We start from the raw sequence: 17,432 nt of genomic DNA on the forward strand, positions 1-17,432 counted from the left end.
CTGCTTATGCTGTCATGTGGTGAAGTGACAAACTCCCGCCCGGAGTCACTCATTCAAAATGGAGGAAAAACTCATACTTCATATTTCTACAGAGACAGGAATAAAAAGGACCTCGCTTGGAAGAGGGTCAGTGAGGAGATAGGGCAACCTGGTAAGTTGTAAATGGGTGTTGCAACTTCGGGCACTTTTGACTTTCCCAATTTTTAAAAAATCAACCTCTATGAATTTAAATTTTAACCATCATAGTCTGTAATACCTATAAAAATGTTCACAAAATAGAATGTTTTCGTTAAGATTTTAATCTGGAACATGTTTATTTTTTATGTTTTTCGGGTCATCTTCTTAAAAAGTGTCATTACCGCAACGTTACAATAACGTTAATTTTGTACATTTTTCTTTAGTAATTTCTATTAAAAAAAATGATATATGTAAATAGCTTTTTCAAAAATAATGCAGTTTTGTAAATACTGATATAAAAAAAAATGCAAAATAGGGAATTTCATGTTTTTTTCTATGCCTTGTAAACAATTTACAGTAGCCTTAGATGTCAATTGTTTCCATACATACAAAAGATACACATGTTTCACTTTTTATGACATGTTGCAATTTCAATGTGTTAATCATCTCAGCTTAAGTCTAAAAATATTTATTTGCTAATTTAAAAAATTTTGATATAAATTTTTACAAAATTTAAATAGAGCAGTGCTGCGGTAATGACATCTTTTGTCCGTAAGGACACAATGTTAAAATCTAGGGTTAAAAAATGGCATATATATATATATATATATATACTGTATATATATACTAATATATATACTAATATATACTTAAGTACTAATAATATACTGAATATTTGTAATTTAATACAGTAAACCTTGAATTTGTCTCTACCGCAACACAAGATCTTTACCGCAACACCTAAATTTGCTGCGGTAAAGGCATGTTGCGGAAATTACATTTTTGCTAATATTTTAGATAATTGGCAGCTTGCAAGGCCTACCACATTAGTTTTGACTCTTTTCATCTTAATATACATGAATTCAACAGTAATATACATTTATTTTTAAAATGTAGTTCAAAATACACAATTACTAAGCTGAATGGTAAGGACGCACAAATACTAGAGCAGAAAAGATGATGTTTATTGATGTTTTTTGGTATCTTGTGAGTGAGGAAGTGTGCTGGCCCAGTCTGTCAGCAATGTGCTCAAGTGATATTTTCTGTTTCCATAGAAACTAGACTTGTTTGTGTTCGATAAAATTTCATAATAAAAGCTTTTTTTTCATTGTTGTGTAAGGACTCAAAAGTGTGGGACAGGCACATTTAGTTTAAAAAATCATAAAAATGATCTGTAAATAATACAAAGAATTTTAAGATGCTGTAAATTAATCTGTATATTAAACAATTCCATTTTAAATAATGTCAAATTATAATTAAATTAGCTTATTTTATTTATCTCAACATTGAGACCACAGGTGTGGGACATTAACAAAAATGCTGTTTTGAGCTATAAATGCTTTATAATATTACATTTAATCACATTAATCAGTAATTATATTTTTGTCAAGGTGTGTAATGGCACTGGGAATATATTTATGAAACATCAAATGACAAATTTTAACAAAAATCTAAAATTTCACTGCTGGGACTGAAAAGTGCCCGTAGTTGCAGAAACACCCAAATACACATTTCACTTTTGAGTCATGTTATTAGCTGCGTTTCCATTACCTTTCAAATTGCGCAAATTGAAATTGCAAATTGAAAATACGCCCAATGGAAACGCCCATTTATCACAAAAACTTTTTTTTCCACCTGGTCACCTGACATAGATGACGCGATATTTGGACCGAATAAGAGACAGAGTTCTTTATTAAATTCGTAAAAGACAAAAGAATTACAGGAATACTGGATTCTAAACCTCAAAGAAATGCCACAATCAAGACCTCGAAGCAGATATGAGGGAGAAACACCCAGAAACACCTTATTTGTGCCACTCCAAGTTTCCTTACCATTAATGCTTGGATAACACGCATAGGCCCTACGTCTCCTTCGATTAATAATAATGGCCAGTGCAGTGGCTGGGATATACGTAAACCTAACAACATCCGTCGCCATGATTTTTGGAATGACTTGCAAGCTGCAACCAAGATAATGTGTTTATTCAGAGGATGTCTGCAGAAAAAAGTGGAAAAGCCTCATGGAAACGTACCTGAAGGAGAAGAGGAAGGAAATGGAGAAGAGGAGTGGTCTGGGAAGAGGTGGAAATACTGGCAGATTCAAATACTTGCAGGGAGACGAGCAGTAACATGGAGGGGGTCGAGGCCCGGATCAGGGAGGACAACCACCTCGAGGACCAAGGACACCCTGGAGAAACCTCAGGGGAGATGGAGACAGGTGTGTTTCCAGTGAAGCCACATTACAAGGCATATATGCTGTCATTGTTTACAGATGAAGAAATGTAATCTCTCTATGACTATTGTTACCAACGCGTTGCCAGAGGCAAATGATCAGAGGAGGGAGCCTGTAGAAGATGGTCCAAGATCCCATGCCTCTTCTCCTGTCTCCCCAGTCCCTGGTCCCTCAGCACCTGCTGCTGAACCCACAGGTGTGTGAAGGCAATAGTAAAAACAATATTTAAACATGTTACGTGCACAAAACATTAGTCCCCTTACTAATAATCATTGTATTTGTAAATGCAGACACAAATCCATTGCGATGTATGCCACCAATCATCTGCATACATACTTTTTAGCGGTTCATTTGCATGTTTATCTATGTATTTCTGAAGTATAACTTTAATTACTTAATATATGTTTATAAAGCAAGTTCAAAACAATGTCACACTTGCATTTAAGCACTGTCTGTCACTCACACAGGCACAGATATTATTTCTCACAATATCTAGACAATTTTGTTGTTTCAATTCAATTTTTAAACCTTCACTGTGAACATGAAAATCAGGTATCATCTATCTGCCTTCTCATTCCACTGTTGTATTTTTTTACTTTACAGGCCAACAGAGGAGAGCCCGCCTGCGGCCCTAAAGTCTTTTTCTTGTGCAGAAAATATTACATTTCTCATTTCTTTTTCACATTTAATTTTAGTAAATTTTTCTCTGACTAAAATGTCACATAATTGCTCCTCATTCAACTACCTAATTATTGCACTATGATGTGAAGTCGTCTAGTCTATGCTTTTGTTTTTCTGTGTCCCTAAGCTGCGTTTTTACGGAAATTTACATGAGCAAACTTGCCATTATGTGCTAACCATAATGTACGTTCACTCATGTGCATCCAAAACTTTTTGTGTATATGCAAGTTGTAATTTCACAAATTTTAAGCTTGTCATTCCTAACATTATCTACTATGATTGGAAATAATCATGTTTTTGTTAACAATATGTTTAATTATTGAGGCAAGTGGGTGAGGCTGAGATCCTTGGGAATGGAGCGAGGCCGGTTGCGCGAGTGTTAATGAGCGTCACCTGTGCACCACACTGGTCTTGAGTCCCACAGAGGAGCTCCGGAGGGATAAAAAGAAGAGTGTCGACGACAGTGACGGAAGAAAGAAGACCAGAGCTGGGCTATGTTGGTGCTTTATTTTAGTTTGTGGCAGTCGTCCGTGAAGGGCTGTCGCTTTGATAATGAACAAAATGAAAGTTACGTTGAATGTTTTCCGGTTCCCGCTTCCTGCTTCCCTTTTCAACAAAACTTGTTATGATTATCTTACCAAAAAAAAAAAAAAAAACAGTTAACAACCATTGCCATCAGTAATTGTTTTGAATAGACAAGCTTGTCTTGCAGTGTGCGCTAGTTTTAGTTCTAGTGTTTTGGTCTATAGGGATAAGACAGGTATGTTGTTCCAGGACCAACAAAAGATGTTGATCCAGAAACATGTCCTACTTGGCAGAATCACAGCCATCACTGCTGGTTTTTCTACCTTTCTTTCAATCCAACACTAACCCACTGCCTGAACAACTGAGGCGGTCAGGAGCCAATGGCAGCTCTGTTTTGTGGCTGAGAAGCCCAAAGCTCTGGGCTTCTTGTCAAACAGACAGATTTCGCTGGAGCTGGAGCCAAACTGAGCTGTCCTCTGCCAAAAAGGAAGTTGCTTAAAATGACAGCAACAGCTCTCAAAGCTCTCACCTACTAGAGAGGGATGCAAGTGAAGACCATAATAGAATATGCTTCTGTTTACTTTCTTACAGAATACTAAATTCATCTTCATAACAGTTTTTAAAAAATTCGTATTGTTTGTCAGTGCAACATCAGTACCAATCCAGAGACCGTGAATGGAGAATCGTCTCTAATTCCCTTATTAACAGTCAATTAACCTACGGCTGCAAGGAATGCAGTTTTGTCTGATGTTTCTTTGCTGGAAGATTTACATTTATTTAAAAATCAACTTAATATATTTAGCACACAAAATGAATCGCAATGTATCCCACATATTGCACATAATCCATCTTAATGCTCATAAACAAGTGCCCAGTGAATACATGAATAGGTGCCTGGCCTCTATTACTGGCTGTCGGTTAATTATGTGGCAGTCTCAGGTCTTCCTGCCATCACAGGGTCCTGACCGGTGAAAAGGGGATAATAATATATGTGAAGGAATACAGATATCTACTACATCACTATAAAGTTGTATATATAGTAAAAAAAAGTTTGGTCACTGCTGCTTTAAACAAGTTTCTTTTAACAACTGGCACACTACATTTTTGTCTAGGTCTGTGCGCTAGCTGGAGCGTATCATGTTTCCCTACTTCGCTAATGAGAATGAATGAATCTCTTTTTTTCATGTTTTTGTTTTATATATTTATATGTTTTAGCACTCTTTATGCTAATGGTTTCATCCCTTTTCTCAAGATGTTGCCGAAACAGAGATTGTGAAGTTTTCTGTTGTTAGGGACCTTGGAGATTGTTGTCTTTCACAGCGCCTGGGAATCTGGGACAGTTCACCTGAAAACGTTCACAGTGATTCTCAAGTTAACTGCTCACTGGAGGGGGAGATAATCAGTCAGTAACTTAAACTTCTGTCTCAAATGGGACACCCTACGGTCTTGTGGACTTAACGGGCACGCGGTGGCCATTGTAAGTCCAGAGGACTACAAGTGCACATGAAGTGTGCCATTTGGGACAGGCCCATTGTAATTTCATGGACTGACCAGACTTCAGAGTTCCTCTATAGACCTTATGCACCAGATAAACATGTGCGCCACCATCTTTAGAATTTTGTGCTTAACATATTTGTATATTTCTATGGCATCACTGTCGAAGAGTAATTAGCTGTTGAAGTGGATTTACTTATTGTAGAGATAATGAAAGTAATCATGGGCATTTGTAATGTCTGAAGTCATAACAAATGTCAGTAGACTGGCAAGATTTTAAAACAAGCAATTCATTTATAAATCTGTAAGATCTTACCTTCATGCTTTGGAAATACAAACCAGAAGAAAGAACAGAACGAGTGCTGTGCTGAAAAGGGGCGGGGCTACATATGGTCTTTGTGAGCCACAGAAGATTAGAGTCAAAAGAGTGAGTAAATAAAGACAAAGTTAATGATTTAAGGATGAATGTCTGAATATGACACCATTTGGAAAAGCTGCTCTTAAGGTAGAAAGGGACAGAGGGCTTGGCGCTTGATGCCAGCTGACACAGTGTCACACCTAAATGTCTCCTCATGCACCGCAGGGTCTCTGTCCATGTAGCTGACTCACACACAGGCTGTCCTCAATAAAGTCCTGCACTTCTTGCACCAGTCTCAGCCTATTTTTATTTATTTTTGTTAATTATTTTGTAATTTATTTTTAACCGCAACCACCACCAATGTGCAGCATCCACCTGCATAGGACCTCGGTTTAACGTCTCATCCGAAGGATTGTCCTCTTTTGACATTATAGTGTCCCAGTCACTATACCGGGACATTAGGACCCACACAGACCACAAGATGAGCGCCCCCTGCTGGCCTCACTATCTCCTCTTCCAGCAGCAACCTAGGCCCTGTCCCAAATGCCACCCTAATCACTCGTGGTCTTCCTACGAGTCCGCACTTTCGTGACATAATGCTACTTTGACTGTCAGGAAGAAGTCTGCTGTGGAGCTTGCATCAGTGGGGGCTCGGCATAGTGTGCATCGAGGGCTCATATCGACTGCAAAGGGGGCGCTCACGTGCACCCTTCTGAGACCTAAAATGACAAATGGGTCACCTTACGGTCTCATGGACTTAACAGACACGCACACGCGGCAGCTGCATATGAAGTGTGGCATTTGGGACAGGGCCCTAGTTTTCCCAGGAGTTTTCCCATCCAGGTAGTGACCAGGTTTAAACCTTCTTAGCTTTAGTGGGCAACCAGTCTTGGTCCACAGGGTGATATGGCTTCTAGCTTAATTAATCAAACCATTCTTTAAAAAAATGATAATAAATAAGTCAGTATCAGCCTACTATATTAGTGATATTTGCCTGATGCTTGGTGTAAGATGGAAATGAAAAAGTATTTTTTGGTGTCATGCTGTTAAGATGGCCTTGTTTTAATAAAGATACAGTGTGTCTTTAACAGGTGTTGACACACACAGCAAGAGACCGGTAAAGCCTCAGTGAGCAGAGGACCAGTGATTAACCAGTGTTTAATGGAGAGCTCAGAGACACACCTGTGTGTCATTTATCTTCTCTTCAGTCCAACACACGCCATATTCCTCAGACTTCCTTCCCTTGCAAATATTTTTATCCCTTAAATCCTTCATAATAATACAATTTCCCTGTGAAAACTCAGCATGTTCCAACTGGTTGCTTTAATTTTGCAAGGTATTAGGTTTGCATGTTTTCCATTGTTGAAAATGCTTTAATGAGTTTTAGATTGCTGTGCATGAATAGTATGGGCAACTGGGTCAGTATTGGTAAATGTTAAAAAGGCTAGTTCATCCAAAAATACTTTTATTATTTACTCATCCTCATGTCTTTCCAGACTGGTATGATATATATATATATATATATGTATGTGTGTATATATATGTATGTGTGTATATATATGTATGTGTGTATATATATGTATGTGTATATATATATATATATATATATATATATATATTATATATATATATATATATATATATATATATATATTTGGACAGCTTTTGGTCCCTGTTCACTTTCATTGTATGGAAAAGAGCAGCACGAACATGCTACAAATCATCTATTTGTGCTCCTAACTATAATATTGCTTACCTCTAAATATAAAGTTGTATATATAAAAAAAAGTTTAGTCACTGCTGCTATAAACAAGTTTCTTTTAACAACTGGCACACTACATTTTTGTCTAGGTCTGTGCGCTAGCTGGAGCGTATCATGTTTCCCTACTTCGCTAATGAGAATGAATTAATCTCTTTTTTTTACTTCTTTTAAAGCATATTCATACACTCTGATACACTCTGACTTTGTGAAGCAAAATTGGGACGAGCATTAAACCGGATAAAAAGCTTCTCATCACTCTGCAGTTACTACATTTCCAGAGACAGGTAAAAAGCAAGTGTGTCTGGAACGGCTAACACTTCAGTAAATCTTCACTGCCAGTCTGACAGGAATAACATTCATGATTTCCTTATTTCATAACGGGAGTCATTTTTCAGTTCCAATAAATTCTACCTTTAGCTGCCGTTTCCCAATTTAGCAGCGTAATATGACAGGTAATCCAGTATTAAAAATGTTCTCTCCATTCATGATATTGCTAAAGTTTAAGCTTTGCTTAGGAGGAAGTGCTTTTTTTAAAGTGTCATCATCAATATCAGTCGGTTGTCAGGTTAATTTTGGGCTTAACTTTGAGGTCAGCTTATCCTGTGCTCCTCTTTGTGACTGATGTCTGGAGAAAAATCCCAGCATGCTCCACAAAGTGTGTGAGTCACTGATTCAGGCCCTGTGTGTGAGTCAGCTGGTGGAAGAATTTAGAGGACACTCAGGCCAAGAAATGAGGGGGATTTTAATTATCACATCATTATATCACTGTGTGTGCGGTGTGTGAGATTGAGTGAATTGGTTTCAGTTGCGTTATGTTAGTTATGTAGTCCAATGTGATGGGTCATAGCATGCTCAAGATGTTCACTGTGAAGAGGGAACGTGCAGGGCTTAGAAATCTTTTGAACAATCAGCTAACGTTAATTTTAAGCAACTATAGATATGTATATTTAGATGTCACATTCAATAGCACGCCCGCCATCTTGGAACAGTCAACGCGTTTAAATTCCTATTATGGATCTTATTGTGAACATTTCATCCATGCATAACTGTATGTTTAAATTTTTATTTAAACGAAATGACTCGGAAAAAGATTCGTTAATTTTGAACAAATCTTTTTTCGAGTCATTTCGTTCATTCAACGAACGAAATGACTCGAAAAAAGATTTGTTCATTTTGATGAACGAGTTCGAACAGGAGAGTCACAAACGTGCATCACAGAACAGAGCAAGGCGAGCATTTGTCCTTATAAAACTTAAACTTTTTTATTTATTTTTGAAATGACCGATCGGTTTGCAAGATAGACCCTTAATGCATCGTCTGGTGTCGTTTAAAGCCATTTGAAGCTGCACTGAAACTGGACCGTTTGGTACCCAATGAAGTCCATTATATGGAGAAAAATCCTAGAATGTTTTCATCAAAAACCTTAATTTCTTTTCGACTGAAGAAAGAAAGACATGGACATCTTGGATGACATGGTGGTGAGTAAATTATCAGCAAAAGTTTTTTAAAAAGTGAACTAATCCTTTAAGTTTCCAGGGTGAGGTGTGTGCTGGCTTTCCTCTTGCACACACACACACACACACACACACACACACACACACACACACACACACACACACACACACACACACACACACACACACACACACACACACACACACACACACACACACAGGTGTGTGCTGGCTTTCCTCTTGCACACACACACACACACACACACACACACACACACACACACACACACACACACACACACACACACACACACACACACACACACACACACACACACAGAGCTAACTATTGCTTTAGCCACAGGTATTGATATCATTTCAGATTAAATAATGAAAATAAGAATGCCTTTTATTTATATAGCATGCCTTCTCTTAAAAAAACCTGAAGCCATGTACCAACATGAAGTCTTTTAATGGACTGGTATAAATAAAACTAGTGATGAGGCTTCTGCCCTTTTCATATTTGTTTGGTCTTCATTCAATTTGCATAAATATAATACGATTATAGCTTATAATATTTTACTTCTGAATTTTATATCAGCTAATGGTCATATTAAGGTATAGGCCATTACTGTATCTTCTATACATTTTCAAATATGTTCAGATTAGTGGTCAATCCCTGGGGTCAGATTTTGGATGGACCAATTAGCCCTCATGGTAGATGCTTTGTTTAACACACTGTGGGCTAAAATCATCTTTCCTCATTGATGGCCATTCAAAATTAACCATGTGTGTGTATGTATATATATTATTAGTAGTAGTAGTAGCCTAGTAGTATTAGTAGTATGGCATTAACAGGCAACAGTTTTTTACCAATGCAATATTTTTAATGTCTCTTAAAAGCTTGATATTAAAGTCCCTGTAAAGGCAATTCTAAAAAAAATCTAAAAATATTATAAATGTTAGAAATGTATTGCTAAAACATATTACAAAGACTGTTAACTATGAAGTACTGAATTGTGGAGTTAGACCGTTAAACAGTTTTTCACCATTGCTGTGTTCCGGATTTTGTGGGCGGGGCTAAAACTGGGTCTTGATGACGCACTGGAAACCCTGGACACGCCCCTACTTGACACACTAGAGCCACTGAGGCTGGCCCCTCCCCTAACAATAGAAATAGAGCACATTAATAACAGCAGTTTGCCGCTCAATCGTGAGTTACTGTCAGTATTATTAGTCAGGCTACTAGCTACAGCCTAAAGTTTGATAGCTAGCTATGCCTTCGTCACGGAAATGCGTACTACCTGGATGCGATCACGTACAAAACAGATCGATGTGCTTATTTACATTTCCGAGAAACGATCACATCAAGAAGAGGTGGATTAATTTTGTGAAGATACACCTTGATGGAGAGCTGAGGATCACCGCAAACACCCGCCTCTGCAGTGATCATTTTACACGGGATAGTTTTATAAACTTTCGTCGGAGACAACTGGGATTCACTGATAATCCGCTGTTACTGGTAATGGTGAATGGGGCCGAACCGATTATCTCCCGCCTCGGCCTTCATCCTCCCGTCGCGCCGACAACTGCCTGGTGAGTGTAATACTTCCCGCGAGTGGGCGTGGTTTCAGCGCAGCCAGCAGACACGCCCCCAGCGTTTGAGAGCAGAGACTACCAAATATACCTGTAGGTCTCTACAGGACAGTAATAGGAGTTACCAGATCAGTGGGCGACAGAGGGGCGTTTTCAACCGCGTTACCTGATTTGCCCATGTCACAGTGAGGGTAGGTTTAGGGGTGGGGTCAGGTGAAAGGCATCATTTTCATTGCATGATTTATAAACACCCACCAGTTTGAAAACTCCCACAAATTTAGAAACACCCACTTTTGTTCCGCAGAGACCCCATACTCGAGACTACTGCTCATTTTTTAAAGATTTTGATAGCTTATTTTATGTACTTGCCGGCTTTTTTATCATTCAAATTTGGCTGGGTGGCTAATAACAGATTTTTCTGTGGTGTGACAAACTCAGAACTCATACTTAATTTTGACTTTACAGGGACTTTAAGAACCTATATTCCCCTACTCCCTTGAAAGGCTTGAGACTGTGTGTGTTCTTGTTTTGTCATTCACCAGTCAGCATTGTCATGACATCTTCATGTTCAGAGTAATTTGCCAAATGATGTTTACACCACAACTGATTGACTCAAAAAAAGAACTGTTTCATTTCCATTAAGATGAACAGGAATGTTAATGCTTACCACAAGTCCAGGTATGATAGACTTAATCAGCATGGATTTTTCAATGACCCGTTCTAAAACTCTTATATTTGGTCCCTCACAAACTTTAATCTTTATGGGCTGATGGATGGGCAGGTTGATGGATGGATGGATGGATGCATAAATGGATGGATGCATGGATGGGTTATGGGCTGATGGATGGTTGGATGGGAAGATGGATGGATGAATGCATGGATGGGTTATTGGCTGATGGATGGCTGGATGTGCAGATGGATGGATGAATGCATGGATGGATGGATACATGGAAGAGTTATGGGCTGATGGATGTGCAGATGCATGGATGGATGGATGTGTTATGGGCTAATGGATGGATGGATGTGCAAATGTTAGATGGATCAATGCATGGATGGATGGGCAGAGGAATGAGTGGATGAATGAATGGATGGATTAATGAATGCATGCCTGGATGGATGTATGCTGGGTTATGGGCTGATGGATGGATGAATGCATGCATGGATGGATTATGGGCAGATTGTTGGATGGGCGGATGGATGCATAAATGCATGGATGCATGGATGGGTTATGGGCTGATGGATGGTTGGATGGGAAGATGGATGGATGAATGCATGGATGGATGCATGGAAGGGTTATGGGCGGATGGATGGATGGATGAATGAATGAATGCATGGATGGGTAATGGGCTTAAGGATGGATTATGGGCTGATGGATGGATGGATGCATAAATGCATGGATGGGTTATGGGCTGAATGATGGCTGGATGTGCAGATGATGGGTGGATGAATGCATGCATGGATGGGTTATGGGCTGATGGATGGTTGGATGGGAAGATGGATGGATGAATGCATGGATGGATGGATGCATGGAAGAGTAATGGGCTGATGGATGGATGGATGTGCAGATGAATGAATGGATAAATGCATGGATGGGTCATGGACTGATGGATGCAGGGATGGATGGATGGATGGATGGATGTGTTATGGGCTGATGGATGGGTGTGCAGATGATATATGGATCAATGCATGGATGGGTGAATGAATGGATTGATTAATGAATGCATGCATGGATGTATGTATACTGGGTTATGGGCTGATGGATGGATGCATGCATTGATGGATTATGGGTATATGGTTGGATGGGCGAATGGATGCATAAATGCATGGATGGGTTATGGGCTGATAGATGGTTGGATGGGAAAATGGATGGATGGATGGATGCATGGAATGGTTATGAGCTCAAGGATGGATGGATGAATGCATGGATTGTAATGGGCTAATGGATGGATGGATGCATACATGTATGAATGAGTTATGGGCTGAAGGATGGCTGGATGTGCAGATGATTGATGGATGAATGCATGCATGGATGGGTTATGGGCTGATGGATGGTTGGATGGGAAGATGGATGGATGGATGGATGCATGGAAGAGTTATGGGCTGATGGATGGATGTGCAGATGGATGAATGCATGCATGGATGGATGGATGTGCAGGTGAATAAATGCATGGATGGGTCATGGGCTGATGGATGGATGGATGGATGTGTTATGGGCTGATGGATGGATGTGCAGATGATAGATAAATGAATGCATGGATGGATGGATAGGCAGATGGATGGGTGAATGAATGGATGGATGCATGCTGGGTTATGGGCAGATGGATGGATGCATGATAGATAGATAGCCTAGATAGATAGATAGATAGATAGATAGATAGATAGATAGATAGATAGATAGATAGATAGATAGATAGATACTCTCATTATATGTAAAAATAGCAGTCAGGTCTCATCCCTGCAGTGATGATGTGATATTCCCTAATTCCTCATGATCTAGCGCTCAGCTGTGGATGAATGACAGTAGGCTATGAGATGAGTTAGGCTGGACTCGCTGACTAATGACTGGAGCTCTCAGTCAGTCAGTCAGTGTGTTCAATGGGTTAATTCATGTTCTGTGAGGAATCTATCTTCTTTCTCATAGGAACCTGCTATTTCTTGTTTTGTGACCGTTAATGCCCTGCGACAGCTCTTGGACAACAATATCCAGATGGACTGCTGATTTGACAGCGATGTTTATTGATTATTTTTATGAGGCTCGTGTGTGTATGGCAGTCGAAAATCTATGAGCAGCTTTTTGCGATGTGAATCAATTGAGCTCGGGAACTATGAGCTGGATTTCGCTTAGATCATGGAAGTACTGACAAATCTGGGGGCTCATTAGAGCTGATTGGAGTTGGAGGAAAAGTCCAACTGGTTTTATTGCTTTTGGCTGGAAGTCGGACGTGTTGTTTTTTTCGGATAACAATCAGAAAAAGGTCCACTGTCTACTGCCATTCGCAACCGATGGTTAAAAATAATTGTGTGTATAATCGCGAATGAGATCTGGAGAATTTTCTCATAATTCTGCGAGAATCTATGATCCAGATTTTTAGCAGCGGGATAATCTGGATCCTGTAGCGACATCGGCTCGGATCATCAACCCTTCGAGATCTGAGGGATCACTTTCAAAATCACGCATCATCACCACTAAAGGTAAGAGAGCTTGTTCCTGATGTCTGGAGTGGATTTGTGTGACATGATGGAGGCTTTGATGGGCAGCATGATTTCATAAACTGCAGCCTATTTTACACCTTTGCACCTGTTGTTTTAATGGGTTTAAACTGGCTGATCGATCGGACGGATATTTTATGATTTATTTACAGCCGACTTGGATAATTGCTTGCTTAAATGTTTTTTTAACTGTTCTTTAAACATCCATTGTCTATAAAACATAAAATACATTATTATTATTAAATAATAATAATACTAATTTTATATGGTTCTTAAATTTTGAAGATATTTTTAATTTAAAAATAAATATTATTTAATATAATAATAATGATAATAATGTTTTAACAAAAATGTTTTATCATTTAAACAATAGATGTTAAAAAACTTAACTAAATATTTATAATTATATTTATTGTATTATATTTTTTATTATTATATTTGCAATAACTCTTTACTTTTAAGGATGTCTTATCTTTTAATTTTTATTTAATTTAAAATTATTATTATTGCTGTTGTTATATATATATATATATATATATATATATATATATATTAGTTCTGCATTCCTAAAACCTGTGCAAAACACAAACAACATTATGTATAATTCGTTGCTGGTAATCAGGTGGCAGTTTCTGGGCAAATTATCCACCTTAGTCTCATTTGACAAGTCAGGTGTTGCCCAACCAACCAACACCCCCTTCAGGGAAAAAGTGATGGACATGCTAATGATTATGAACCTGGAGGAGCGATGTAGTGTGAGAGAGCAGGAGTGGCACTGCGGTCCGGGGGGCTGGTCAGCAGTGTGTGTGTGTGTGTGTGTGTTCTCAACGGAGCTGCAGAGGCAGGACTACTTGTGTCACAGAGCCATATGAGCCCACCGATAACACCACTGCATCCCTCTCCAGAGTGTGACATGAGGGACATGCTGACCAGATGAAAGGATGAATGAGTGACTACCTGCTCCAGGCTGATGAAATATTAACTAGGGGTTTCTGGGCACTCTATGCTGCTCGGGGACAGAACCAGCGGTGGGACGTAGACAGGCTGTGGAAGTGTGGGACAGCCTGCCCGCTGTGCTCCGAGCCGGAGTGTGCTGTCAGATGGAGGTCACTGATCTGGATCCCGACCCTCGAGCGGAGGGGTCTGAAGGAGAGGGGCCGTGCGTCCCGAGAAGGAGTGAAGACAGTCCTGGGAAAGAGCCTGTTGGGCTTCAGTATCCTGTAGAGTTTGATCCGTACGGGTAAGCAACAGGGATGATAGCTGCCATCCCGGGATCTTACTGTTGCAACATGCAGGATGTTAATATTAAACATGTGTTTTCTTTAATGAGAGTAGTTCGGTTGGAGATGTCCTGCTTTGATGCTTCTCTCTTGGTATGCGTGATCACTGGCTTGAAAGTATTTGTATTGATTTTAATAGCTTGAAATGTATTTATTCTCAGGTCTGTCGATCGAACCATAGGCTCCCTTTGTTAGAGGTTGGTAGAAGATTGAGTCATTTTGACATGATGTGGAATGACATTTTGACTTTTTTTCCGGTGACTTTGTGAAGCACGGCTCCCTGTGATTTGATTAAAGGATGCTGACTTTTTCTTGTTCTTTTTCTTGTCGTCTTGTGAATAACAAGATATGGCAAGATATTTTTGACATTTCGACAGCTGTTTGGGAACTTAGCATGTGAAGTGGCACTGTTGGATTGGAAAGTTTTGCCCTCAGTTGAACACATTGCGATCAATGCTGCCTCCACTTACACTCTTCATGTCCAGACACTCCATTATCTCTCCAGAACATAACATCCTGTTTATAATGGGTAGCTGAAATGTCATTTCAAACATGTTGTAAAATATTTACTTCAACTATAAGATACATTCTAATTCTTCTATATTCTAAATGCAGGCTTGTGTTAATTTAGCGACTATATTGTATACTTTTAACCATTATCCTTCACGCCAACGCAAAAGAGTGAGAGATGTCCTTTGATTGGTGAAAATACAGTAAAAACCGTAATATTGGCAAATATTATTAGAATTTAAAAAGTATGTTTTAAAATGTCTTTAGTGTCAGAAATCATTCTAATATGCTGATTTGCTGCTCAAGAAACATTTCACATTTATTATCAATGTTGAAAACAGTTGTGCTGCTCAATATGTTTGTGGAAACCGTGATACATTTGTTTTCAGTATTCTTTGATGAATAGAAAGTTCAAAAGAACAGCATTTATTTGAAATAGAAATATTTTGTAACATAAATGTTTTTACTGCAACTTTTGACCAATTTAATGCATCCCTGCTGATCAAGGTAGCCTATTAATTCTTTAAAAAAATCGTACTGACCAAACTTTTGAAAAGTAGTGTGTGTGTGTGTGTGTGTGTATATATATATATATATATATTAGTGCTGTCAAACGATTAAAATATTTAATCGCGATTAATCGCATTAATGCCATAGTTAACTCGCGATTAATCGCACATTTTTATCTATTCTAAATGTCCCTTGATTTCTATTTGTCTCATTATTTTTTCTAATTTTAATGCTCTTATCAACATGGAAAAGTGGATCAGCAGTAAGTTTGTTCTTAGCTGTGGTATCCATGTGCTTCTGTCTGAAGTCATCCATTGTAGAGCTTAGATCGGGCCCAAAAAATCAAGCCCGACCCGAGCCCGTGCGCATTGTGTCCGAGCCCGGCCCGGCCCGGCCCGACACATAAACTGTAATTATGAGCCCGAGCCCGATTTAAACCCGTCCATTTTTTAATACGTGAGTCGTTATAACTGACGTTTTCAACTACTTTCTATGTTACTTTCTCCCGCCCGCAACATTTTTGTCCCGCTCCCGCCCGCAAATAGACTATTTTTTTGTAGGCTACCTCCAAATACTTTCTCCTACGTGTCGCCATCATACACATCAGCATAAATGCTCCGGATACATTATTTGTTATTAAAGCATTAACACACAAACCACTGTTATGACATAAAAGCAAGCAGGCTACTGAGTGCATGGTTTGGCATGACTGAATGCGCGCAAAGTGCGCTCCCTTAATAATTCCTAAAAAGCTGACATTAGTTCATCGCAATCTCACACATCTGTTATTATCAATGAAGCTGACTGCACAATGCATCTTCCATAATATATACACTTTGTTTGTTATAATTAGAGGATTTGCCAGCATACAGAATTCAGCACTGAACAAAAAGTCCGTTTTGAGCAGTGAGGAGAGTCTATTTTAAATGCTACTGATTGCCCATTGCGTTCAAAATCAACACATATGTCTGTGATTGGCTACATCACTCAACGCTGCAAACATGTTATAAAAAGAAACTCTGGCCTGTAAATCGTTTCTATTTTGTTTTAGTTGTTCGTGTTGCTTTTCTGCAACATATGAATAAAAATGTATAAGTTTTTATGTTTTATTCATAGATATTTCTAGTTTACGGGAGTCCCGCGAATCGTTTTATTCTCCCGTATCCGCACACAGAGTGAGTGCATTACCGCTCGAGCCCACCCTCGCACTCGGCCATCAAATCTAGTCCCGCACCGCACTCCATTGCGTTGAGAGTGCACGTCTCTAGATCGGCGTCTCGCGCTCGCGCCATCCACTCAAAACGTAACGTTAGCCTACTACTCTTTGGCCGGCGCGCAAGCCGAAACAAGTACGTGCGGCGTGCCTGTTGTTTTGTTTCCGGTCTAGCTATCCGGTGTGATGTTGTAGTTTTTCTAACGTTACTAGTTGTTGCAACAGCATGTGAAAAAAATACAAAGTTTGCTAGGCCAAAAAGAGCGTTAATCTCACGATAAAAAAATTGACGCCGTTAAAATGTGTTTGCGTTAACGACGTTAATAACGCGTTTAACGCACAGCACTAATATATATATATATATATATATATATATATATATATATATATATATATATATATATATATATATATATATTAAAATGTTAAC

General features: G+C 38.9%; 1 protein-coding gene across 2 annotated transcripts in view; it reads left to right on the forward strand.

Annotated features, from left to right (window-relative positions):
• The first annotated feature begins 13,184 nt into the window (after positions 1-13,184).
• Positions 13,185-17,432, forward strand: part of caln1 (calneuron 1) — a 61,325-nt gene continuing 57,077 nt past the window's right edge. Inside the window, exon 1 of one of the 2 annotated variants that reach the window (XM_077207434.1) lies at positions 13,185-13,471. Coding sequence is in view for 1 of the 2 variants with exons in the window: in XM_077207433.1 (XP_077063548.1) it covers positions 14,590-14,729 (140 nt within the window). In the remaining variant the exon portion in view is untranslated. Of the gene's footprint in view, positions 13,472-14,394; positions 14,730-17,432 lie in introns of those variants that run through there. The other variant, XM_077207433.1, reaches the window with a different exon arrangement.

Source organism: Siphateles boraxobius, unplaced genomic scaffold (genome assembly GCF_051911475.1).
Source record: "Siphateles boraxobius isolate OS27281-9 unplaced genomic scaffold, OSU_SipBor_1 6, whole genome shotgun sequence".
Classification (NCBI taxonomy): Eukaryota; Metazoa; Chordata; class Actinopteri; order Cypriniformes; family Leuciscidae; genus Siphateles; species Siphateles boraxobius.